This window comes from Sciurus vulgaris (assembly GCF_902686455.1).
Source record: "Sciurus vulgaris genome assembly, chromosome: 10".
NCBI lineage: Eukaryota > Metazoa > Chordata > Mammalia > Rodentia > Sciuridae > Sciurus > Sciurus vulgaris.
Genome location: NC_136470.1, coordinates 27,905,039 through 27,932,533, shown reverse-complemented (window position 1 = coordinate 27,932,533; position 27,495 = coordinate 27,905,039). Strand labels below are relative to the sequence as shown.

At 32.4% G+C, this 27,495-nt stretch overlaps 1 protein-coding gene across 7 annotated transcripts in view; it reads left to right on the top strand.

Moving 5' to 3' along the window:
- USP25 (ubiquitin specific peptidase 25) overlaps positions 1 to 27,495 on the top strand; it is a 143,555-nt gene that overhangs the window by 85,624 nt on the left and 30,436 nt on the right. For 3 of the 7 annotated variants that reach the window (XM_079101215.1, XM_079101213.1, XM_079101218.1), the window contains 11 exons: positions 757 to 884; positions 1,269 to 1,364; positions 2,100 to 2,261; positions 2,825 to 3,051; positions 5,644 to 5,714; positions 6,510 to 6,738; positions 8,078 to 8,278; positions 18,049 to 18,188; positions 23,070 to 23,183; positions 24,752 to 24,811; positions 25,191 to 25,286. In XM_079101215.1, the coding sequence (XP_078957341.1) occupies positions 757 to 884; positions 1,269 to 1,364; positions 2,100 to 2,261; positions 2,825 to 3,051; positions 5,644 to 5,714; positions 6,510 to 6,738; positions 8,078 to 8,278; positions 18,049 to 18,188; positions 23,070 to 23,183; positions 24,752 to 24,811; positions 25,191 to 25,286 (1,524 nt within the window). The remainder of the gene's footprint in view (positions 1 to 756; positions 885 to 1,268; positions 1,365 to 2,099; positions 2,262 to 2,824; positions 3,052 to 5,643; positions 5,715 to 6,509; positions 6,739 to 8,077; positions 8,279 to 18,048; positions 18,189 to 23,069; positions 23,184 to 24,751; positions 24,812 to 25,190; positions 25,287 to 27,495) is intronic. The other 4 variants (XM_079101216.1, XM_079101214.1, XM_079101219.1 and 1 more) reach the window with 2 other exon arrangements.

The window sequence follows — 27,495 nt, the reverse complement described above, 5'->3', positions numbered from 1 at the left end:
GGTTTATTTAAAAATGTAACTTTTAAGATCCTGCTCAGTTTGTTTGCCACATGTGCATCATTCCCTGTTTTTTACATGTTCAAATTTAAGTTAATATTTTTTTAGTTTATTAAAAGATGTGTGGTGGCATTTTGTGGCACTTGAAATCATTATACATGGTAACATATGCAGTAATTTCTGTTTACAGTAGTATATTGCAAGACATAAAAATAAGTGCTTCAAAATATTTGTTACATGATGTTTTATTTCTGTATTTGTTGATATGCAAGTTTTAAAATTTTCTTTTCTCTTTAAGTAAATAATATGTTTATGTAAAACTTGAAGCCATTATATAAAAACAACTTTCTTCTGAAATTTGGTTGAATTTCATGCTTCCTTGAACAGCTACCAATTGACAGTGTGGTTGAATAAAGTATAGTGCCATTCAGTGTGCTGTTAAAGATAGAAGACTTGGTAGTAAGCTTTGATTTTTATCTCTGTTTTTTTCCTTTGGGTTAGAATTTCTAATGTAAAGAATTGTCTTGGGAAGAAGATGGTTGTTAGAAGATTTTTCTCTTTCCTGATTGTGGGTTATACCCACTCTTGGACTTTTTAAAAGGTGGGGAAAACTTTGGAAGAAGTTGGGTTTAAACTATATTTTGTACTCAGTTGTGATGTCAGAGGTCTGATGATGTGTATGAAAATGTTAGTGTCAATTTATTGTGTCTCATTTTAGTGGTGATATGAAGGTATTTTGTTTGTTTTGTTGTCTTTCAGCATTGGTTTACTGAACTACCACCCGTGTTAACATTTGAATTGTCAAGATTTGAATTTAATCAAGCATTGGGAAGACCAGAAAAAATTCACAACAAATTAGAATTTCCTCAGGTTTTATATCTGGACAGGTATGGTTTGGTGTACAGCATGACTTGGTTTCTTAATAGTTTTAGTAAGCAAATGAAGAATTTATTGTTTTTAGAGGAAAAATTTGCTTGATATTCTTAAAATTAATCACTTGCATGATATGTCTAATACCATTTATTAAGGAAAATGGAGCTCGTGTTAGAAAAGTATAGATACTGGGAATAATTTTTTAAGGAAATTAAAAAATGAAGTTATTTTTGTAATCTTAAAATTGTTAGAATTTTAGAAAGTACTTTTGTCGTGTTATTTGGTATTTTATGGTAAAATTCAAAGTAATTGATTCTTTTTTGTGATGTTTAGTCTTAACATTGTTTTTGCTTCCAAGATATTTGAAACTAATGATTGCCAATTTTTTCCCCTGATAGATATATGCACAGAAACAGAGAAATAACAAGAATTAAGAGGGAAGAGATCAAAAGACTTAAAGATTACCTCACAGTATTACAACAAAGACTAGAAAGGTACTTTAACTTATATGAAATTTTAACTATGGGAAACTACATACTTGGTGACTGTCTAAATTTTTTTATTGTAAATGGAGGAGTAATCATTCTGGATTGATATATTGCTTGAAAGGTTTAGTTTTGAATTTTCTTAGAAACTAGAAATAATCTATAGTCAGCTACAGAACACTGTTATTAGCATTTGATATTAAATATCTAATTGTCAACAGGTGATGCCTGTGGTGCTGAAAATAGAAATGAAGTTGAATTAATCTAGTATTGAGCATGAAACTAAACAGTACTCTTGAGCTTTCTATTAACATGAATGGCACCTGAGTTTTTCTCAACACGGGATATAAACTCAGATAACTGTCAGGGCCTCATAGAAAGTTCGTGAAGGAGGCAACCAGGTGCGGACTAAATATCGGTTACCATATTAAGAGATTAAAATAGTCTTTGGAGATGTTCCTGTTGAGGTACAATTTAGACTGGTGTTTAAAAGTTATGAGGGTATATATACACCTTCAGTCTCAATCAGCTTTTGTTTCCTCTGTCTTAATCAGCTTTTGTTTCTTCCTTTGAAGAACATCTGATTTTATTTTTTTATTGACTGCCTAATCAGTTTCACTTTCTTCATCTGGAAGCAAATTAATTTCCTAGTTGAGAGTTATTGAAATGTTTATCATATTTTGTAAAAATTACAAATGTGCTATATATAAAAATAAAAGTATCCATATATTTTATGGTTAACAGATATTTAAGCTATGGTTCAGGTCCCAAGCGATTCCCTTTGGTGGATGTTCTGCAGTATGCATTGGAATTTGCCTCAAGTAAACCTGTCTGCACTTCTCCTGTTGATGACATCGATGCTAGTTCCCCACCTAGTGGTTCCACACCATCACAGACATCACCAAGGTGAAGTTTCCTTTGTGAAACGGGCAGCTGTTTGCCTGTATTACATGCAACTGATGTAAGGAAGGTTTTAGAAAATGTGTGCTCTGACTTACTTAGAAGATTGTATATCTTCTTTGAACATTCTTATTTCAATATTTCAGTAGAGTTTATGGTTACAAATTTAATAACTTCATTTTTTTTTTTGTTCAAAAATGTATTGTAGATTGTTTTGGTTTGAGTTATGCAAGTTTCAACTGTTAATCATCCATGCAAATAGTGCTTTAAATTAGAATTTATTAGTGTAATATAAGCTGGTAAAGTTTAGAGAAGATCTTTATAATTTCAGCATGCATTAGCTTTGTTTTGTTTTTTCTTAAATGTAAGCCATTTTTATTCTAATTTTATCCTTATAATAATTGAGTCCTCATGCATTACAAATCTCATCAGAATATTAAGTCAGTTCATGTATTTCTTTTCTATGAACTTCTCCTTTTGAAAATTATAGGCTCACTCAGTGCTGGGTATTTCTCTAGTGTTTCAGTTTGAAAATTTAATAAGAAATATCTTATGCTTTAAAAATATAGCACAACAGATCTACAGGGAGCTCCTTCTTCAGAACTGCCCAGCACATCCCCTCCATCAGTTTCTGCCATTTCATCGAGGTCAGTAATACACAAACCGTTCACTCAGTCTCGGATACCTCCAGATTTGCCTATGCATCCAGCACCAAGGCACATAACAGAAGAAGAACTTTCTGTGCTGGAAAGCTGTTTACATCGCTGGAGGACAGAAATAGAAAATGACACAAGAGGTATGAAGCTTCTTGTAGTGTAGCTAATGTCACCTCAAATGGATGTGTAAAATATTAAATTGAGAAGGGAAATCACATGTGAATTTCATGTTTAAATATTATAGTCATTTTTTTTTTCCAGAAGAGGTTTTATGTCAGACAACTTAGTTTGCCTCCCCATTTTAAAGCTCTTAATATCAAATTCACAGGGACTAAGAGTTTCTCCAGATAACTTAACTGATTAATGACTTAGCAGATGGTGTGATTTTCTAGTTTAGTGTTCTAAATTTATATCAAACTGGTATTCACAGCTACTCTATTGGTGAAATGTCATACAATATCAGAATTTGTATTTCATCTGATGTTTGCATAATGAACAAGTTCAAGTGATAAAGAAATTTTCTTTAGGATTATAAGACTTAAATATGAATTTTCATTTTGAATCTGCTCTATACCAGAGATTTCCAGATGTGATCTGTGAACCCAGTGCTGGTATATAACAGTTTTAACTGGTATGCAGCAAAATGGGAAAAATAAGGACAGTGTGTGTGTGTTTGTGTGTGTTAGTTTACAATCTATCTTTTCTTTAAAGAGACTCATCTTTATTGTGAACTTATCTCCTTCCTATTTTTAACATACACTTTTTATTTTTAATGAAATGATATTGTTTATATTTCATGGGGGACTTTGTTATTATGTATTTTCCTTATATGTTAAAACATATATTCTTTTGTTACCTCCCAATTTCATGCTAATTAATATATCTCTAAAAAAGGAAATAGGAACTATTGTTTAATACTATAGGTTGAATTATATTGAACACATTGACTGTTGGATATTATATAACCAGCTCTGTAGACAATATGTGAATAAGTGATCCAGTTTAATAGAGAGTAAATTATGGGATTAACAATTAGTATTAGCGTTGTAAAGATTTTCCCTAGTGTTTCTATATAAGGGAATTTTTAAATATTTGGACTTGCTAAAGAATACGGACACAGTGTGGGTCAGTGACAGAGGTGAGAAATTAATCAGGAAGAGTTCCTGTGGTTCATAAAGGGCTAAATACTAAACATTATACTTTGAATAAAAGCAAAGTGGTAGGCAAGCAGGTGCACTTGGAGGAGAAAGAAAGCTTTTGTAAATTTGAGGAGCATGAAAGACATTCATATTATGAGGTTTTGGATGTATAATATTGTGGTTCTTCAGAAGTTCATTTCCTGTCATCTCTATTAATAGTAGTTGTTAGCATTATTTTAAAAACTTTTTTAGTACCCTAACATATAGGTATAATATAATTTATTTAACTTTAATAATGACATATTGCTGGCCTTCTACACATATATTTATATACTTCTGTAAGTAGGATATGTTCTTAAATGTGCCATTTCTAGTCCAAAGTATGTGTATTTTAAATACTAGTGATTCAAGATTGTCTCTTCAAAATACTGAATCAGCTGTGTGTGAGAAATCCTATCTCCCAGTGCCCTTCCAAACTCTGGGGACTTTTAATCTATGGTGGTCTGGGACTGGTATATCAGTGTCTTCATGTGCATTTCCTTAGTTATGAACAAAGCTGAATATTCATATTTTTCTATGAATTTCTTTGTTTTGCTGTGAATTTCTTAGGTCACTTCCTTTTTTATTTTTATTTTTGTAGTTCTTTGGATGGGTTCCAAGGCCTCACACATGAGAGGCAAGCACTCTACCACTGAACTATATGTCCCCAGCCCCATTTGCCTATTTCTTATTTTGAGCCATTTGCCTTTTTCTTACTACTTAATAGAAAATTTAATGTATTATAGATATTAACTTTTTGCCTATAGGTATGCTATAGAGAATCCCAATTTATCATTTGCCCTTCGTGTATTGATTTTTGTTTCGAAAATATATGTTTTTTAAAGTTTTGATTGTACTTGCAGGGAGGTTCTTATCCTCTGGTTTTCTATCAGGCTGAGATAGGTCTTTCTGTGCTCTAAAGTTACTAATATTTTCTTGTGGTCTTTCTCAGTTTCTTCATTATTCTTTTGAATACATTCCCAGTATGTTGTGATTATACTATAGTTTACCCATTTCCCTAATAACAAGTATTTAGATAAGCTTGAGTTTTTAAAATTATTATGGAAAACATAGTTGTAAAAGCCCTATCTCAGAGTAATTTTATAGGATTATTTTCTACTATAAGTAGAAATAATTGATAGAGAGCCCCATCATTAAATTCATTGGTGATTTTAGTAAATTTTTATTCACTTATGTATATATACATGAAATGTGGTAAAGTTATTTTCTTTCATTCTTAAGTTATTCTGATTTTGTATGTAAGGGAAATTTGCTTTAATTTTCATTGAAACCTTCCTTTACAGATAAAGTTCAGTTGTGTTGGCTTTGCCAATTTTCTAGATGACACATTTGCTTTGATTTTCCCTGTGCATTTGTGGCATATCTTTTGTTTAAGATAACTATATCTTATTTTACAAAGACTCCAAATAGTAATATTTTAAGAAATGTTTCAGAATTTTTTCTTTTCTCTGTAGTTAACTTTAATCCTGGTCTTATAATTTTCAGTAGAAACACACTTGATGTTAATCATTAAATGTCACCTTATATCATTAGATTTGCAGGAAAGCATATCCAGAATCCATAGAACAATTGAACTGATGTACTCTGACAAATCCATGATACAAGTAAGTGAAAATTTGAGCTAGTAATCATTATCAAAATTATTTACATGTATTTCAATTTATGTTTATATTATTTGTCTTAACCCAGTTCTTTGTTACATGGTTTGTTATAAAATTTGGATAAATTTTATTGTGAAATAACAAAACAGGTAAGTGATATACAGTTTGGAAGAACAAGTAAATGGGAAAAATTTTATGACAAGTTGTATAACAAATTTTCTGTATTCAGTTGTATTATTCTGAACTTACTGCTTACGTGTTTTATAATTTTACAATATAATTTATCAAAAAGTTTCAAAAGGTCTCAGTTTTTTGGAAAAGTTCTACAGGAAGAAATGTTATGATTATTTAAGGATATAGGATGTGGGGAGAAAACCCAAAGCTCAAATGCATTTTAAATTCCAGTGTACATTATATAATTCATTTTGCTAACCACCAGTTGTGAAGTTTTGGAAAAATCATATGTTATATATAAAATTGTTCACCCTTGGTTTTTTATTCAAAAGAAATAAATAGATCAACAAATATATACACAACAAATGTATTCTGAAAGTTTCAGATAATCATTCTCTTATTATACACATTTATACATATCTTTAGCTTATTTACTTTTTATGAGTTTATGATTTAATTTTTTTTTATTTGAACTTTTAATCCTGACCACTTTTATTGTGTTAGAAAAATCTGTTTCCATGGTTCCTGTCAAATAGGTAGCTTTTGGGTTTCATGGAATATAGTCTTAGTAGTCTTCATAGTTGCAGTTTAACTTTTTTTTTTTTTTTTCTTTTCTTTATTTAGGTTCCTTATCGCTTACATGCTGTTTTAGTTCATGAAGGCCAAGCTAATGCTGGGCACTACTGGGCATACATTTTTGATCATCATGAAAGCAGATGGATGAAGTACAATGATATTGCTGTGACAAAATCCTCATGGGAAGAACTAGTGAGGGACTCTTTTGGTGGTTATAGAAATGCCAGTGCATACTGTTTAATGTATATAAATGATAAGGCACAATTCTTAATTCAAGGTAAGATTATGACATATGAGGTGTATATAGTTTTAAATAAGTGACACTTCAGTGCAACTCTGTTCTGTGGTGTAATTATTAATTCACTTAGAGTTTGATGTGCTATGATTAGGGTAATTGCAAGTGAGAAAGCTGGAATTGAAAAGTCATTGTCCAGAACTGAGAACTGACATACATTTTATACTCAGGGTTAACTATGAAATGTAAATCTGACCTTTTTTTCTCCTTTCTAAAAACCTTTTATGATTGCACTCACATACTGACACATTTAAACTACTCAGCCTAACATGAGGCCTATTTTCTGACCTCTGACAGTCTTTCCAGCTTTACTTATCATCTTCATTCATTTTGAACTTCATATACTTCACTGATATTTGAGCTACTTGCTGTATTCAGCTTATATCAAATCACTTCACACATTTATATCTCTATGTTCTTATTTATTTATTTGTCATAATGTTGTTCATTTTTCTTTTGCTTAATTCCTACTCATCTGTCAAGATTCAATTCAGGTATCATCTCTTCTGCAGTTTTTCTTAATCTGAAAGGAAGTACCTCTCCTTGCGCTATCCTAGCATGCTTCCATTGGCTATTTATTGTTGTGTATTATAACTGTCTTCACGCTGATCTGCTCAAAGCTGGAGTCCATGTCTTACTACTATACCTTAATCTTTTTGTTCCTAATCTAATGTGGGCTCTACATATAGGAAACATTTAATACAGGTTTGTTGAAACCAATAAAATCAACTTTCCTCTTTAAGTATTCAGCAAAACTAGCTAAGCAGTAGCTGCAAATGTGAAGTTCGTGTTGTGTGTGTGCATAGTAGAGGTCAAGTGAGTCTTTTAAATAGTATTTGTATAATGTTTTAAAACATCTTGTTATATTGTTTAGTTTTTATAATCTTGCATTTTAATAACTACACTACTGCTTCAGATGAAGAATGATTTTAGTTGTATTTTGAGCTTAATAAAATTCTGAGTTTGTGAGAAGTTTTACTTCACAAGTAATCAAACATCTGGTATTTTCTGAAATAACGAAAGTAGTACTACATCAGTGTTGGAGTAGCAAAAACCTCAGGTTCATATCTTGTCTCATTTTTACTCTTCAGAGTGAAAAAAAAATGACAGAATTACCAAAATGACTTATTAAATATTTGTATCATTGTTTCTTCTGAAAAGAATTTGGAGTTGTTTTAAAAAATTAGATAATATGCTGTACTATAGTAATACATAATATGTGTTTCATTTGAAATAGTACATAGTTTATAACCTTATTTGGAGCTTTGCATTTTTCTTTTAATTCTTAATTTTATACTAGTTTTTGAAATATGATTTGCAGAGGAGTTTAATAAAGAAACTGGGCAGGCACTTGTTGGAATAGAAACATTACCACCAGATTTGAGAGATTTTGTTGAAGAAGACAACCAGCGATTTGAAAAAGAACTCGAGGAGTGGGATGCACAACTTGCCCAGAAAGCTTTGCAGGAAAAGCTGTTAGCATCTCAGAAACTGAGGGAGTCTGAGTCTTCTGTGACAACAGGTTTGTTCATTTTTAAGTTGCATTTTATTATCAGCAAATTTATATTTGTTATTATTATGTTACAAAAATAAAATATGCTTATCAAATTAAAAAATCCTAAAACTTTTAACTACTGAGTATAAAGAAGCCACAATTATCTGAAATTCCAGCAGTCAGCAGTAATGACAGGTAATGGCTTAGTTACCCATGGCCAGACACTACTGTTGGCTTGTAGACCTTTTTTCAAGATAATTGTGATGATTCTGCTGACTTTCTCTCTTAACCACCCTGCCTACTTTGAGTGAGCTAGTCTCTTGGCAAGAAGCAGGAAAAGCTGTGAAATCAGCAAACAATGCAGCCAGTTTACTAAATCTATCAGAAGAATGAGCTCTAGTAATTTCAGGTCTTAGAGAAATGATGCTACTATACATCCATATATATTTTATGTAGTATTGAAATAGTACCATTATTTTTTATTTTTTAAAAATTTTATCTTTTTAAAAAAATTCTTAAGATTAAAAACAGTTAGCCAAAATAAACTGTTTAATATATTCCAAATATAAAAAACATTTAGACCTTTAAAACAGAGATAAATGTATAAGAATATAAATACTAAAAAGTGACATTCTTGATAGGCATAGTGGTGCATGCTTATACTTGGGAGGCTGAGGCAGAAGGATTGCGATTTTGGGAACAGCAGGGCAACTTAGACCCTGCCTCAAAACAAAAAATAGAAAGGTTTGGGGGATGTCATTCAGTGTTAGAGCCCCCTGGGTTCAATCCCCATTACCAAAAAGAAAGCACAACTATTCTCAAACTCTGTTTTATTGATGAAATCAAGAAAATACTGAAAGGAAACAACAAAAATAAAGAAAATATGTTCCAGCAAAGTTGGAAAACTTTAGATCCCTTTAAAAAAAAGTCAAATTCATCATCACAGAGTTTTAAATATATTTTCAGTTAGTATTATTTCCTGCTATAAAGAGGTGCTATTTCTCTGTACTCACTGGGGAAATGAGAAGGTATAAATTAAACCTAGACAATTTCCTCAAATTCATCTCTATTTTTTTTCCTATCACATTGAATGGATCTTTTTTTTTTTTCCCTTGGGGTCGGAGTACTGGGGATTGAACTCAGGGGCACTCAACCACTGAGCCACATCTCCAACCCTACTTTGTATTTTATTTAGAAACATGGTATCACTGAATTGCTTAGCACCTCGCCTTGCTGAGGCTAGCTTTGGACTCTCGATCCGCCTGCCTCAGCCTTCCAAGCTACTGGGATTACAGGCGTGCACCACTGTGCCCAGTGAGTGGACCTTTTTAAAATAACCTTTGTTGTTGTTGCAAGATCTGAGTATTTTATTTTTAAAGAAGCATTTCAGGATTGTTTTGTTTTTTTATAATTTCTTTTTTTTATAGACAGATTTACATTCAGCACTATGTAGGTGGGTTTCAGAATTATCATTTAGAATGTTAGGTAGAATTATTTCTTCAGTGAGAAACTTTCAGTTCCACAATATGTTATTGTGATGAATTTAGGCATGCAGAAATCTGTCCACATTCTTGACTTTTTAATTATAAATTGAATAGTTTAGTCACTGATTTTGATTTTAGGCAAATAGTTCAGAATTTTAAAAAAGACCCAGCTAATGATACCGAAAGATATCCACATTTGGATTCTTAAACATCACATAGTGCACTTGAACTTCACCACTGGTGGACTCTACTGTTACGTAGGCTTGTTGTGCTTTCTTCCCAGACATCCACAGCTGTCACACACAGCAGTCAAATCTTCATGGGTCCCCAACAATGTAGTTTCAGTAGACATCAAGATGTTTGTTTATTTTATTAGAATTTTATGGTTACGCATAGTATTTGGATTCATCCTGACAAACTCATGTATGCATAGAAATCTATTTCAGTTCATGTTTTTATCAATTTCAGTTCATGAACAAAAAGATTTTTTGGTTCAAATCAGTTCCTTTTATTTTTAACCCAATTCCATCCCTTTGTGATATCATATTGGTCTTTTGTTCATATCCTTCACAAACCATTGTCTAGAACATGCCCAAGATGGAGTTTCTTTGTTGTTCTTCCCTTAAGGGAAGTACTCTATTCACATGTCATTTTTCTTTGCTTGCTGTTAGTGGGAGGAAGAGACTGCATAATTAAACTGTGTGGTAGTAGTACCTAAACCCTCAGGCATAGAAAATGCACTATTCATTGATCTACTTTATTCTGGTTCACCTATATTTTGTGAAAGCAAAATGTTAAATTCTGCACATCCTTCTCCTTTTCATTTTGTCTATTTCTTGTTATTCTCTCTGTATTTAGAGTTAACACATTTTATTTCTAATATCATTGACCTCTATTTTATGATACCAAAATGTTAAATTCTATATAGCCTCCTTCTCTGCATCTTGCATGTCTTTCATAGAGTTAACATTTTATTTCTACTGAGTCAAACTAATATATATTCCCCGCATAAGGACCTGCCTGCCTTGTCCCACCTTTTACATTTGTCATTTTATTTTCTCTTTTGATATAAAAAGCCATATTCATATGCCCCACACCTTTTTTTCATGATTAGCACTTCCCACTGTATACGTTACATACTGTTTTTTTTTTTTTTTTTTTTTTTTAAGTTCAGTACTAGTTTTTGGCATATATTTTCATGTCTCTTTTTACTGCTAAACTCAGCTTTTGATTAAAGGCATCTTATATTTCTGAGAGGAACTAAAATAACTAAAATACCAATAAAAATGGTCAATTCACATAAAATTGCTACAGTAGTTATCCAACAGACCAGGGGTTTAGAAGACAGTGGCAGTATGGAGCATTGTGGCTTCTGTATGAAATATGCATTTTGTATAGAAATAGAATGTGCCAAGTTTGTAAATGTATAGTGAGATTGCTATTTAGAAAAGTTATTTCTATTACTATATTATCTTTGATATCATGTTGTAATCCTCTGTTGCAGTGGGGTTTAACATATACAATTGAATAAGCATAGTATTTCATTGAGAACCACTTATCTCCTTTGTAAAGAAATTTTACTTTAGTGCTCATGCCATCTTTTTCCTATTTCTCTTCATAGTTTTCAAAATAATTTGTTTAATCTGGTTGTATACGTTTCAGGATCTCACAGAGAACCTGTATTTACATCTCTTAGGTGTGCACTATGAGTGACTAGTAATACAAGTAATACAAGGAAATCTTGTTCATAAAATTTTTCTTATCTCCCCAAAAAATCAAATTTCTATTGAATCACATTCCAAATAAGTGTATTAAATATATATATTAATCACATCAGTATTTGTTCTCTAATGTGGCCAAGTAGTCCATTAGCATTAATTCTCCAGTACCATTCATCATTTACAGAAACTGAAATAAAATTTCCAAAAACATGCTATTTTTTTTTTATTTCGTACCACCTCCTGCAACCTGTTTACTGCAGAGAAGAACTTAGCTGAATACTTTTTTTTTTTTTTCTATCCAACAGTTCTTTACCATGGGTGTACATTTAAAAATTACCAATTGGGTTTTTCTCTTGAGTATATTCAGCACACACTCTACCTAAGACCTATGGAATGAATCACAATCTCTGGAGGGAGGATCTGGAATCTGTATTTATTAAAAGAGCTTCAGATAATTCTGAGGTGTATCTCTAGAAAAGCAGCATGACTCTAGGTATATATGTAAGAGAGATTATTCTGAAGAACAGAATAACATTTTGGGAGTTATTATTTTGCTTGTGTTGTTCCTATCTTAACCAAAAGTATTTGGAGTGCTTATAATATGTATAGCATACTGAGATTATAAAAAAGAAAAGAAGGAAGGTGATATGAAAAATAAGGTAAAAATAGTTAAGATTGGCATGAAATGAATTCCATAAAGTTTCACGAATTTATTTAGAGATGGGAGGCAAAATTGGCTCTGGGACTTCTCTGCAAACACTCTCTCCAAATTGAAAAATAAGCTTATTTCTAGACAAGTATAGTTAGTTCCTTAGAGTAAGCCAGGTAGAAAGAAAATATCCTGAGCATGTCAGTTTTCTTGGAAGCTGGGATAGGTGGTGTTCTTATGTGTATCTCCAGTGTCTGGCAAAACAACCAATCTGTGATAGATGCCCTGAATTCCTTTCTAAACTGAGTTCCTTCCCTGTGGAGTCCAATAATGTTATCCTAGGTATGGTCCTCATTTGTAGAATGCATGATCTCAGAGGATAGCCAAAGTGATTTAAGAGGCTGGTTGAAATTGTGGTGAGAATATAGCTCTCTCTTCTGAAGTAATTTTAAGTATAACTCCTGTTCTTAAGCCTGTATTCTTTATACCCCAGTGATTGTATTTAGAGTGGTACCCAGGAATGTGAAGTCCTAAAAGTTCTACCTGTGATTCTATGCAGCCAGCCTAGCACGTCTCTCTACTGACTGCTTTTAGGGAATCATTGATTTTAAATATATTTCAAGAATGGATGGGCTACATAGCTGCCAAGTAATCTTCTTGAAATATCCTACAATGTGATTGTAATAACTCTTTAGAAAATCAAGAAATACTTTTAAAAGATATCTGAGATATTACTTTTTTCTTATAGTCAATCAAGAGCTTATTCTTGCTTTAACAGAAAGCTAATTGATGGTTGAGTTGTGCCATTTGGTAAAATGCTGAAGACCATAACTAGTTAGTACACATAAGTAATAATCTCCCCAATCCCCTTTGGTCTTTGATATGAAGGTACTCCAAGGAGCTAGCTGAGAGTGCCCTCAGAAGGCCCTGCCTTTTGTAACAGCAACACAGGTGAATAACTCTGCTATTATGCAACCTGTAGAGCTTGTCTGGAAAATCTCTTATGTGAATGCCACTTATTTGAAAGTCTCAGGGAGCCATTCATAGAACAAATGGTATGAGAGATACTTCAGGTTCAGGTATGTTATATGCCTCCATAAAGAGTTGGTCACTCATGGTAAAATGAGCTCATTTAGAAGTTTGTAGCAGGTAGGGAATCAAGGAAAGTTTCAGGAATTAAGAAAGACAAGCGTTGCAAAAGTAGTCACCACCTATCTTCCGATTTGTAGCTTCAATAAGACATTAAACTGAGTTCAGTTAGTATATAAAGTGCCATTGAGACCATAAAGTAGATGCAGAAAACAGCATGGTCTCCGTTTATTAAGTTCCTACCTTTTATTCAAGCCTGTAGGCGTGAGGTTTTTATACAATTCCAGGATAAATAAAAACAATTGTGTGTATTTATGTAGGAAAAGCCAACCTTTTTTGTCCTTCTCCTGTTAACCATGGAATGGAAGTTACCTAAATGTTATGTTGACGTTTTAGTTGTAAGAAATGTTCATACAGAATAAGAAAACATAACCAAAAAAATTATATTGATATGAAGATGCTTGTTATTTAAGTTAAAAACAATGTATATAAAACAGTTCTTTTTCATTAAAAAAATATGGGTAGATAGGTACTGTCTGGAAACAGGACCTAAAAATATAGTACCCCACTTGTCTCTGGGTAGTGAAAAGAGCTTTTAATTGTCCTCATTGTATTTGTTCCAGTAAACATATTTTTACTCTTTTGATTTGACAAAATGATGACAAAAACCTATTTTTTTAAAGTGAGGACCTTGATGATCATCTGAATCCTGTTATTCTTCCAAGAATATTTCCCTATGAGTACCTCATGCTTCATCTAAACCAGATTACTTACCTTTTCTCTTACATGTTTTTCATCAACATGTTTTCTTATTAACATGTCATTGTTTATATAGTATGCTTCATCTTACAAATCTCCTTTTATTATGAACATTCATGGATTTATGCTCATTCTTTAAGATCATCCTCATATCCCATAGTCTTTACGAATGCCTTTTTGGTCACCCAAATCCATTCCTACTACCAAATTTATTACAGCACCCTTTATTGTATTTTATATTTTGGCTTTCTTACCACTGAAGGGGCTCCTCAATAGCAGGGATTTTTTTAATCTCTTATCTGCCCTTATCTGGTTTTGCTTATTCTATTCTTTCTGCCTGGAGTTTTCTCCTTTCTTATCCCCAAATAATTCTCTCTACAAATTCTTCAAGACTCCTCTCAACTGGCATTTCTTCTGGAAAGTCTTTGTTAGCCTGCCACACCATTACAAGTGTATATATTGGGTCTCTAATTCTTTCATATCTCCTTATGTATAGTTATTATTTCATTTAGTACCTTGTATTATAATAGAGTGTATTTATCTGATTTTCATGGGAGTTCCTTAAAATGAATGAAGTAGGTAAAAAACCTAGCACAGTACAGAAGAATGGCACAGGTTCAGTAAACTGGAGATGCAGGATTTCTGATTGAAGCCTCAGTGAGTGCTGAATCTGTGCAGGTTTATATATACTGTGACTTTAGCAGCACTCAGTTCCCTGGGAAGTATATACACAGGGAAAACTCTAGAAAAAATAGTTCTATGTGACATTTAGGCAAAATCATTTGATATTACTCATAAGGATTTTGGACTCAATCCTGTATATGGAAGAAAACCTTGAGCCCTGGTGATACAAGGTGGATTTAACTGTGTTAATCAAACACAATCACTCTTCCTCCTAAAGACTTTATTTTACATGACTGAAGGTTTAGACCAGTGTGAAATGAGATGGATTTCTTTGCCTTCATTGAATTAAACTCTCATGCCCCTATCAACCAGTGTCATTGTCTCTTATGGTGAGAAGAAAAAGATCGGAAAACCTAAGAACAAAACTTTATTAACAGAATATTTCTCTCTGTTAAGCCCTAAAGCAGTTGGCTTAAGCCACTTAAATGAAAACCTTCTAGAAGCAGATGCACTGCTAAACTAGTAGTTGCCTAAGATTTTCTTTTACCTTATCCATTGTGTAGGGGCATAGAGTATATTGCAGTCAGTACAAAGTCAGGTACTAGCTATATATGAGGTCATTTAATTTCTTCAGGATTTCTCCTTTGTTAAACACATTTTCTGCATTCCCACCTGTTTTCAGCTTTTCACAACTGTGACCAAAAGACCTGACGAGAGCAGATTTAAAGGAGAAAGTTTATTTATTGCTTATGATTTCAGAGGGTCTTAGTCCATAGACAGTTGACTCCATTTCTCAGGGTTCAACAAACATGGCGACAGAGTGTGGTGGAGGGAAGTGACTTCAGACATGATGATCAGGACAACAAAACATAAACTCCAAAGGCAAACCCCATGTACCCAGCTCCTCCAGCCACATCCCCTACCTGCCTACAGTTATCACCCAGTTCATCCCTAACAGGGGATTAGTGCAATGATTGGGTTAAAACTCTAGTAACCTAATTGTTTCACCTTTAAACTTTCCTGTATTGTCTTACACAGGAGCTTTTGGGAGGACCACTCATATCTCTAAACCATAACACTACCTCTGGATATTTTTTAATAGTAAATGTTAGCTATGGCATTGTAGTTTTTTATGCCCAAAATCTAGAATCATCTGAATGTGTAGTCTTCAATCCTTTGTGTCCAAAATACGCCTTGAATTTAGCTACTTTTTTCTACTTTTAGAGCTCTGTTATCCAGAAGTGCTATCATCTCTCTCTCATATTGCTCTAATATCCACCAGTACCTTCTCTGACCTCAAATTTTACTCTTCTCTTAATTCATTCCACACAATGTAACCAGAATGGTATGTTTTCACCTTGTGTTGAAGATCGACCCCAGGATCTTGTGCATGCTAAGCTTGCATACTACATCTGAGCTACACCTTACCCTCAGAAAACCTTTTTAAAATTTACCATGTTACCATTGTATTTAAACCTAGCTTACTTCCTATTGCTCTCAACACTTTACGTGACATAAAGGCTATTGACATTTTTGCCCTACCTGTGTCATCTCTTGCCACGTCTCTACTCTGACACTGTAGTCTAGCCCTGCCATTCATTCTAGGTCCAGCTCATGCTCATTCCCTGGCCTCTTAGCTCTGCCATCTGGTGAAACCACTAATGTATCCTTCAGTTTGTAAATGATACTTTACCCTGTATGTCACGCACTAAATTTTCCATACCACTCTACCCTGATTTTGTTCCTAGAATGTATTGTCAAAATATTATCTCAATTTACATCTGTGATTATTTGGTTAGTGACTTTCTCCACATTGACTGTAAGCTTCTTGAAGAGGAGACTGACTCTTGTCATACCCACATTCCCTGTGCCTACCTGATGCCTGGCACATAGTTAAATGCTTTAATTAAAATTGTTGGTCACATGAATGGGTATGCATATCTTCAAATTGTAGTACTCCTTTGTGATTAATATTTCCCTTTTGTGATTTCTAAATTTAATAAGTATTAGGGAGAATGACAGTAGCCCTATTGTGTTTTACTAGGTAATTGAGCAAGGACTGTTACCAGTAACATGAAAATTTTGTTGTACCTTCTTATTCTCTATATCCATTCACTAACTTATTAATTCATTTGTTCCATTAAGTTATTATGTTCCTATTTTATGCTAGACATTGAAGAATTAGTAGATAGGAGATAGCATTCTGGCTTATGAGATTCTTCCAGTCTAGCAGGGAATGTGGACTTCAAACAAATCTGATAGTAATAATATTAATAAAGTTAAGATGTGGTAAATTAAACTTAAAAGGAAAGTTTAATTTTCTCTATAGCAGTGATTTCTACTTGATTTTGTCATTGAGTAGACATTTGACTAGGCAGTAGACGTTTTTGGTTGTCATACTTTGAGAGGAGGGAGCAGTATTACTGGCACCTATTGGGTAGATACTGGAGTCCACAGGACAGTCTTCCACACCACAAAATTGTCTGAACAAAAATCTCAACAATACTGAGACTGAGAAACCCTGCTGTACAGGGTGGGCATCCAGCTGTACTTCCATACAGAATTGTTATTTAAGCAAAAGGAGTAATAGTTACTAGATGAGAAGAATAAGAGAGTGGGTGAGCATAAAGGCAGAGGGAAGAATATGTGGAGAGTTCTGAATGTTGGAAGGTAAACTCCTTCAGTGTACTAGGGAAACAAAACTAGGCTCACATGTGGACCTTGTGAGCAAAGGACGTAAGGTAATGTTTGAGACAGAGACAGAAGCTCCACTGATGGCTTTATCCTTCTAGGTCATATGAGAATTTGGAGATTAGCTGTGAAATACCCAGTAGATACTAAGAGTGTTGTTGGATTTGTGAGTCTGGAGCTCAAAAGATAGGTAAGAGTTGGAGATAACTTTGAAAGTCTTCATATGGATGGTATTTGAAGTCATGAATTATATTACTACTAGTTAGCCAATTTGTGCTTGCTTTTCTTGCTTTTCTTCTTATAGTACTCAGCTGCCAGTATTAGGTTCAGAAGGAATAGGTTAGGTTTTTTCAGGATTAGGATTTTGTCAGGTAGGTGTAAAAAAGGATATTATACTTTACATGGAAAGTCAGCCCAGGATTGTTGTACAAACCAAAAAAAATTTGTTTGGTTTTTCTGTTTTGTTTTGTTTGATAAAATGCTGGAGATTTTTCCAAAATGAGCTTCTGTTACTTTTTATGCCAGGAAAACTTACTATGAATTTCTTAAACTATAGTGAGTGCTTTCTTTAATAATTATTTCTGTCTCTAGGTACTCTGATTTTTTGGTTTTGGGTTATTTTATTTGTGTGTGTGAATTTGGGGGGGAAAGTGCTATATATTGAAGGATATGTTTTATTTTAAATAGAAGACTAAAATTGGTTATTAAAAATAACACATTCAACCTAGTTTAGATTCTGTGATTCATATTAGATATACAATTGACTCTTTTCTCATGAAGCACAAGCAGGAGAACCAGAATATCTAGAGCAGCCATCAAGAAGTGATTTCTCAAAGCACTTGAAAGAAGAAACAATTCGAATAATTACCAAGGCATCACATGAGCACGAAGATAAAAGTCCTGAAACAGTTTTGCAGTCGGTAAGAACTTTTCTTTTGGCTCTCTGAACATAGCCATGCTCACAACATTTCCTACAGTGCAGGGAGAGCGACCTGAGCCAGGAGAGACAGGGCCAGTTCCAGCTGCGCTATGGTCTCTGAATGGGGACAAGTCGCCTAACCACTGGGTTGTAATTTCCTTAACTTATCCTTTTAAAGATGCTTTTCTCTTAAGTTTCTACCTGTCAGAGAACTACGTACAACCATAATCATAGACAAAATTGGCCATTTGACCTGGAACTTTAAAAGTTGAACAATTTTTTCTCCAGTGCTTTTCCTTCCCTCCATCTGTTATCTGCTTACATTTAAATAGTTGGAAATTTAAGATACAAATTTCATTGTTCCATGAAATGTGTTTGCTTTAAGACTACTACATACTCTATGTTAGAGCACTGTTATCAGGATAAGTATGATGTTCTTAGACAGTTTGTGCATAGTTACAGTGTCCTATGAAAAAGTTGTCATTATTATCCTACTACTTCATAATTTTCAAGTTTGTCTTTTTGTAACACTCAACTAAGCAGTGATGTTGTGTTATTTTATCAGTTAATATGATTTCCTGAGAGATACTGTTTGATACTACAAAACTATTCAGTTTCTGTAGTCATTGATCATTTATTTAACTAGTAAATATAAAGAATCCTGATGCACATTTTATGGTAGCTCCTTTTAGTATTTGAAGAATCCTTTCCTGTAGAACTAAAACCAATAGGATAATCCATAATTTTATAACACATAAATTTTCTTCTTAGTGAGCTTACTCTGAATAATAACCTGTCATGAAGCCTTCAAGTATGATATGACCTCACTTAACCAAAATGTCCAGTAAATAAATTATTCTGTCAATTATGTTTTGATGAACTAAATAAGTATAGAATTATTTTATTTACAGTTTGAAAATATATTAATATCATCTTACCATTAAAAATAAAGTAAAATAGAATTTTTTCTTATATTTCCAAATTTTTCAAATGCTTTTGAAACTCGTAATAAATTTAAGGTAAACATCTGCTAAAGCTAAACCTTTTCCAGGAAAATACTTTGCTTAATGGATCTGGGAATTCTGCTTCCTGGAGGGTGGGAAGAAGAAAGGAGAAAGGAAGGAATAGGTACAAAGGAAAAATACTTTTGCTCTATATTAAAAAACAAACAAACAAACAAACAAAAAACACTAGTAAGGCTCTTGCTACAGACTGAATCATTAGAACCTAAAAAAGAGTTAATAAATGTTATCCTTTTAGCTAGTATCAGAAAACTAAAAGCATTACTTAGCTTAATATAGAGTCATTTTTTTAGTTCAACTAATCATCTATAATTTAAATTCACAGAAATCAGCACTTATATTTTGATTACTATAGGCATCGTCTTATGAACTAACAACCTACTGCTTTATCTCTACTTAAAAAAAGAGAATGGTAGTAAGTGAATATGATAGAAAACAATGTAAGTATTTATCCACCTTGTCTTCTGGGGTAGCATGGAGAGTTAGCCCCACTGTCTGATCCTTGAGCACATATAAAAATTTGTTAGTTTTGGCTGTCAGAAATGTGGTTCTTGATCGCATATTTAAATTTAGTATATCTTAGAAGATAAATTAAGAGTCTCCAAACTTTGGGATCAGGTATTTTTGGATTTTCAAATACTGATTCTAATGTCTTAACTAGTAATTCATCCTTGAATAATTGCTTAATTTCTCTAGTCTCACTTTTCCATAAGATGAGGTAATTGTAGAGTTAATGAAGAACATTTTTGCAGCTCCTGGCACATCATCCAGAAGGCTCTAGTTTCCTTCTGTTACTTCAATCCTAGCCATTTTACAAATACACAACATATGAAGTTCCAGCCTTAGAGTCTCTAAGACAATTCCCTGGAAAGCTTAAAATCCCAGAAAATGTAGACAGTCCCCAAATGTTTAGGCAGTTTGTTTTTAGAAAAATATCTTTAATTTTAAATGGAGTACATTAGGATACTTTAAAAATAAAGAAGAATAGACTCTAAGAAAGTATCATGCATAGTCCCACTCACTGCTGAAAGTTAGTGAATGGACTTTTGGATATATGATTTTGTTTGTTTTGTTTGTTTATTTGTTTTTTTTTTTTCATTTTTATTTTTAAACATAATTTTGGGGAATATTTTTGTAGTTTAATTATGACTATATATGAAATTTTATATCTTGCTTTTTATTCTTTTATCCACGTAACCTATAACATTATCATTTCACTATATTATAAACTCATTTTAAAAAAAACCATGACTGAGTGTTTTTCCACTGAGTAAATTGTTTTCTTAACTCATTCTTCCATTGTGTATTTGTTTCTGCTTTTATATTATTGTAAATAGGCAGTAAGAAATATAATTTTATTCCTACTTCCTTCTTCCAGCTATTTCCTTAGATTTCCCATAGTTGAATTGTTAAAATGGATGACATATTAATATAACCATAATATATTAACAAACATATTAATGGTTACTTTAATACTTCTGCATAATTAAAGTTCTATATCTTTTTTTTTTGTGGTGGGTACCAGGAATTGAACTCAGGGACACTTGACCAGTGGGCCACATCCCCAGCCCTATTTTGTTTTATTTAGAGACAGGCTCTCACTGAGTTGCTTAAAACACCTAGCTTTTGCTGAAGCTGACTTTGAACATGAGATTCTCCTGCCTCAGCCTCCCAAGCCTCTGGTATTATAGGCCTATGCCACTGCACCTGACTAGTTCTATTTCATTTTAACCATCCTTTGGATAAAACCCCTTTTGAAAATCTCATATGGTTAATAGATTTCAAGCAGTATTAATAAAAATTTTTGTATTTTAATTATTTTTGGAATTTATTGACTGAGATACTTAATTTGTAACTCTCCAATTTTAGCATTTCTTAATGTGTTCATATAAGGCCTGATAATGATAGAAAAAGATAAGCATGTGCTTTGTTTCAGTGAACCCTTAACTTCCTTATATGAAAAATATTTTTAGTACCGTAGATCTAAATTTGATAAATGGTAGTGAATTATTTTATGCTGCTAAAGCTTTTCCCTTGTTTAGCTTTTTACCAGCATTATTCTGTTGAAACTCTTTAACAGAAAACTGTTAAAAACTGGAAAAGCTTATAAAACCCCAACTGCAGTTTTTTTCCCCTAAGGTAATATGTCATTTTATAAAGATCAGAATTCTACATAATACATTTACCAGTTGATATTTACTTTAAGTTTATATTTTTGTTTTTAAAGTAGTATTTTTTGGACTAGTTTGCTGTTGGGAGTTAATCATCACAAACTCCAGACAGATTTCTTATTTTACCTGATTATATTTCATTCTTTTGAGTGGAGACCTAGCAAAATTCTTCTCATGTGCTGGAAGGACTAAAATTTGTTAATTATGAGCATACCTTTATAGATTATGTATGGTAGTAATATGGAGTTAGAATTATTCAAGTATAAACAAATTCAAGTATTATAATAAAGTAATATAACATTGGTAATAATTGTCATTTGTTAAACATATGTTATGCATGAGGTATGGGGTTTGCTGAATATTACTCTTGTGATCACAACAGCAATGCAGGTTGCTTATTTCTTGAAAAATTGAGGATTCTGATAAGTAAGAAAACATTTTCTAGAAATGAAGCAACCTTTCTTTTGAAAGGGGTAGTAATAGTCTTGGTCATTAGTTCTGTTTTATTGTTTTAGTTAACTGTTTCAGAATTTTATACTTCTAGAAAGTCAGAAAATGTTTACATCACCAGAATTTGCCTGTACTTTATGTGAAAGTAAAATGCCTTATTATTCTTGCTAAAATTTATTTTATGTCAAAACTGAAGTTTTTCTTTGCTTAGAAAAACCCAAAGTAAATTGAGATTACTTAAATGAGCTGCTTTCAAGCAGCTTTCTTTTTTTCTTTTTCTTTTTTTTTTTTTTTTGGCATTTGCTCATTAATGAATAGTGGATATGCTAGTTGTCAATCTTTCAGTAAAATAAAACTATTTAAAGTCCAAATAATTTTTTTTTTTTTTTTTTTTTTTTTTTGGTTAGAGTTGTTCTCTGTATTTTTTTTTATTGCATAAAATTAGGAGGCACAAGGTATCGGGTGGGTCTGTTACCAATGTTGGTATTGCTAATTAAATTCATGTTCACTCTCTTCCTCACTGACTTTTCTTTACTCATTTTAACATCTGAAGATAGTTACACTGATATTCTAGTAGTATGAATTAGTGGGATGCATAGAATTTGTTCACAATGAAAAGGTAAAGAATAAATCCAATTGAGTTGTTAAAAATGATTATTACTTTCTAGCAACTACTTCTTAATGTGAACAAGAATTCAAGAATTTGTTGGACACTTAAAATGTACTAGAATTTCTTAGGCTGGACATAGAGAGTTAAACACAACAAAGTAGGGAAATTAGCCTTATACACAATTAATTATTAGAAAGGACAGAAAGGTAAACCGTAAGGAGAAAACCTTGGAAACACTGCTGGGTTTAGAGAAGGTCATAATCTTATTTTTATTAAAATAGCAAGAAAAACTTTTTGAAGTTAATGGATTTTTTTTTTCCAGCCAAACAAGCAATAGTAGGAAATACAATTTCAGTATTATTTTTATATATTTATTATTTTTAAGGCCTTGGAGTTGAAAATGCTTTGTGAAAAAGTTATGAAAAGCTAGTTCTAAATGTTTGGTAAAGACTAGATTTTTGTGTTACTATTTAATTTAAAACTTTGCTTCTCATTTTTAATTTTGAGTGGTTTCATTTTATACCTGGTAAGTGTAGGCATTATTAAAGGATTGAAGACTCTATGAATTTAATCTTTCTGTTTCTGTTGTTCTCTTTTCTAATGCTCATACCAATGATTTTCTTCTGCAGAAAACTGAAAATACCACAAGCCAACCACCTTCTAGCCAGCGAGTTGTAGAGGTGGCGATTCCTCACGTAGGGAAATTCATGATTGAATCAAAGGAGGGGGGGTATGATGACGAGGTACCTTTATGACAGTGCTCTGCACCACCATAACTTTTTGCCGTTTAATGCAAGTACTTTAGGCATGCCTAGACCTGCACATTTATTTTTGTTGCTTCATAACATAAAGCTTTATTACCTGTGGTGTGAAACTACCATACCATTTACTAACAACTTTGAAATCAAATGAAAATTTAAGTAGAACATTTAGAGAGTATATAAGAAAATTAATTTTATGTTTCTGGAATTATTTTCTCCAGAAATAGAATCAGTTTACTCTCAGGTAGATATATAAGTAAGGTTTAATTATATAGCAAAAATCTTTGCATTTAAAAATAAATTCTATTTTTCTTTCCTGTTTTACATTAATAACATTTTATTTTGCCCACCATTATCTCTCAGAAAATCCTATAGCATGATTGCAAGATGGATGATTGGTATTTTTGCCACCATACCATCTCCCTGAAACAGTGGGTGGAATGATTGCCTCACAGTGTCTTACACTCTTTGACACCCCTTGCTGTTTTTTCTTTAGCTCCTCATTGGTTATTCTCATCTACTTAGTTTTTTCAGATGCTAACAGCCTGAAGGCATTTTTATTTCTTGTGATAGTGTTCTTCAGAATCAAGATGAAAATGATCTGTTGTCCTGGTCCAACAGAGTATTTTCACCCCTTTTCCACTCTTCTCTTGGGGCTCTTTTATTTATTTATTTATTTATTTATTAATATGTTTTTGTTTGTTTTGTTTTGTTTTAGATAGGATCAGTTTAACTGTTTCTGAATAGTAAGGGCAGAGAAGACCTTGCTTATAGGGGAGGGAGAGTGATTTATGAAACAACCAAAAATATTTTGATTCTGTCATTTGTTAGTTTTTCTGGGTGTGCATGAAAATTGAACACATATTAAATATTTTTTTCCAAGTAACTTTTTTTCCAGACTTACTCCAAGGTTTTAATTACTATTATATAAGAATTAATCACCAAAATCAGAAGTGTCATAAAGACAATAATAACACTATGCCGATGTAAGAAAACATGGCCATAAAAAGAATAAGAAGTAGTTTGTGAGATGGGAACTTGTCAGAGGATTTTCTTTACTGGGTAATTTAGATATATTTATTGCAACTCTTGAAATATAATCCAAAATGTAGGTTCAGTGAATTAGAGATAATAGCTGCAATCTCTTGATTGCCGTAAGATAGTTTTAGTGGAGCATTGAGTTTTCATTTTGTAGATATTTAAATAATATAAACAGCTAAGAATAATAAGCTGTACTGAAAACAAATACTCAGTACTTACTTAATAGTACACATTGTTCCAGTTAACTATTTTATTGCTATGTGGGATCTTAAAAATTATGAAAACTGCCATGTTTTTAATAACATGTTAATTTCTTCAGAAGGATTTCCTTCTGGCATTTAAGAATTGTGATTAATCATTTAACACTGTTTTCTTGTGGAAGTGCTTATGTTTTGGCAGAGTCATATTTTATTTTTATTTTTTCAATTTGTTGGAGTGACATTTTAACAGTGCATGTACATTGGAACTATTAAAAATAAGTTGCATAGCTACAACACTGCTGTTTACAGATGTACAGGTTGTACAGATGTGCAGAGGTCTCTAGCCAAGGGGAAGAAGTGGGACTAAATTTGAGTTTTTCCTGAACTCCTAAACCTTGTTTTTAATTAACAAAAAAGAAGTGTTGCTTTTTTTCTGAATGATTTTCTCAGCAGCACATTTTTCTAATTAGTTTGTCCAGAAGAGTACCTCTTTGAAATTTCAGTTGAGAGACAATGTCTTTTTGCACTTTGCATGGACACTGAGACAGCCATCTGTGCCCTGTACAGATGATTCTGAAAGATGCTTACATGCACATCAGATCACTTTCACTATTTTAAACATGCAGCATATAATTTATAAGTAGTGAAAAAGAGAAGAGTTTTAACTTGCATGTGAAGAAATTACTCCATTTTTTTAAAGTTTTTATATTAATCATTCACAAATTCTTACTTTGAATCCCTGTGGCAGATCATGATGACACCGAACATGCAAGGTATTATAATGGCAATAGGTAAATCCAGGAATGTATATGACAGGTGTGGTCCTGAAGCAGGGTTCTTTAAGGTACAATTAACATTTTCATTTTATTTTCTTGTTCTTTTTAAATTAAAATTCTTAAAATGTTTAATTTCTTTGATTTAAATTTTGTTTCCTGTTTAATTTCTCTTTTGCTTTCTTAGCTGTGACTGATATTCTCGGAATTTATTCTTATATGCATGAATCCAAGGTTCTTTTCCTTTTAATCTACATAATTCAAGAAAATCAAAGCATTTTACCTGGGTAACAACCCTGTAGTATGCCTCTGATTCATTACAAAAATTTGAGTTGTATTTATATTTGAAGGGAATAAGGATATTGATGAGCAATAATAGGAACTGAGTAATTGCTTCTGACAATAGTTTATTTTCTCTATATTGTTCATACTATTTGCCAACATTGCATTTTTTCTTTATTATCTTTTAGTACTAATTGCTTTATTCATTTAATTTTTCTAACATGATTTGTTCATTTAGTAACTTTTTATGTTTCTTATTTCTTATTTTTCTCCTTAATTTTTATTAATTTGGTGAGTTCAGAACACATGAGACTGCCAATCTAATGCCTGCTTCCCATGACCACATCTTTCCCACTTGTATCAGAGTTTTATGATGTTTTGATTCCAGTGTCATTTTTCTTCTACATTTTTGAAGGTGAAAACACCACGTATGTTTTGTCATTTTATTTAATTTATCAGAAGTTTTCAAGTTTTCGTCTCCTCCCTTTTTAAGAAATAGTTTTAGTTGAACTGTAAGTCACGATAGTAAACTCCTTTCTTTTTTGACCTTAGAATCTAAAAATTTCCTTTAATATTCAGTATTTTGACATCATTTAGTCTGGCCTTCAAAACACTGTTTTTCTCCCACTGTTTTCTTCAGCATACCATACAAGACAGAAGCCATGTGCCTATTAGCTATAAGCAATTAAGCATTTTTCTATTTGTAGGTTTGGGTGCTCACCTCCAGATATGCCTAGGACTGAAGGGTTTTCTGGGATACAGGATTTGAAATTCTAAATTTCAAAAGTTCTAGGCAAACTGGTCCCAGGACAAATTGATCACCTTATTGAGATCACATAAGAATGGTTGAGGAAGGCAGGCAGGAGGGAGAGCGCATTGACTGGACATTTGTAATATTGCTATATGCGCTACACAGGATTGAGCAATCATAAACATTATTACTTTCCTTTTAATTTTTTTCCCTTAACTTTCATTTTTCTTAAGAGTGAGTTCTTTCCTTTTTTGGTTGCTTAGTTTTTCATCTCTATTGGTTTATTAAATCTCTTCACTCTGCCTTTGTCAGTTTATCTTCTTGGAGAAGACTTTTCTGTAGCTTTGTGACATGCTCCAGTATGTATTGGTTTTCCTAAAGTCCTGGTGCATAGCTAGTCACTTGAGACCTCCTTTCAGCATCACTCTGGGGATTCACTTCACATCTTTTCCTTTGTATTTTCTAAATGTTATACATTTCTGTAGTTTAGTTTCTGTTTGGTGGTACAGTAACAAAAATGGGTTATGAAGAGAATAAGAAGCAAGTTTGTGAGAAAGGGACTCATCAAAGGAATTTTCTTTAAGAAGCTGTTAGGTGTATTGCAATTCTCAGTATTTAATCCAGATTAAATACCATCGTTAATAACCTTCAGTGATTTTGAGGTAAGAAATTTCAAGTCATTTGGGAAGGTTTGAGCAGAGTTTGAAGTTTCAGTCACGGCTATAGCATGTGGAGCTATTGCCCTTTGTCAGATAATTAGCATTCATTAATTATTCCAGTATCTCTAACTGACTCACTAAGGACTCTCCTTACCACACTGACATTCCCTTAACTGCTTTCTGTCTGTTGAAAAGTCACTTATAAGAATAGCTGGAATATACATTAGAAAAGAAGTAGCTTAAAGCTTGATATAGGAATCAAATTGCCTTGGATCAAAGGCTTGTCCCACTGCTTTTAGCTATAATCCTGAGCAGATTATTCAACCTTTCTCTATTTCCCTAGGTGTTAAATGAAGGTAACTATTCTATTTGGTCGTTGTGAATTTTAAACAAGTTTATACAATTAAAGTAGTATTTGGTTGATAATAAAGGCTGAAAATTTAGCCTTATAATTATTAAAGTTAAATTACAATTTAGCCTTATAACTATTATTGCTACTATTACTAGCCTTACTTTTTATGCCATTGTTTTAGTTCAGGTACAATTGGAGGTAGAAAACATGTCAAAGGTTTTATTTTTCTGATAGGA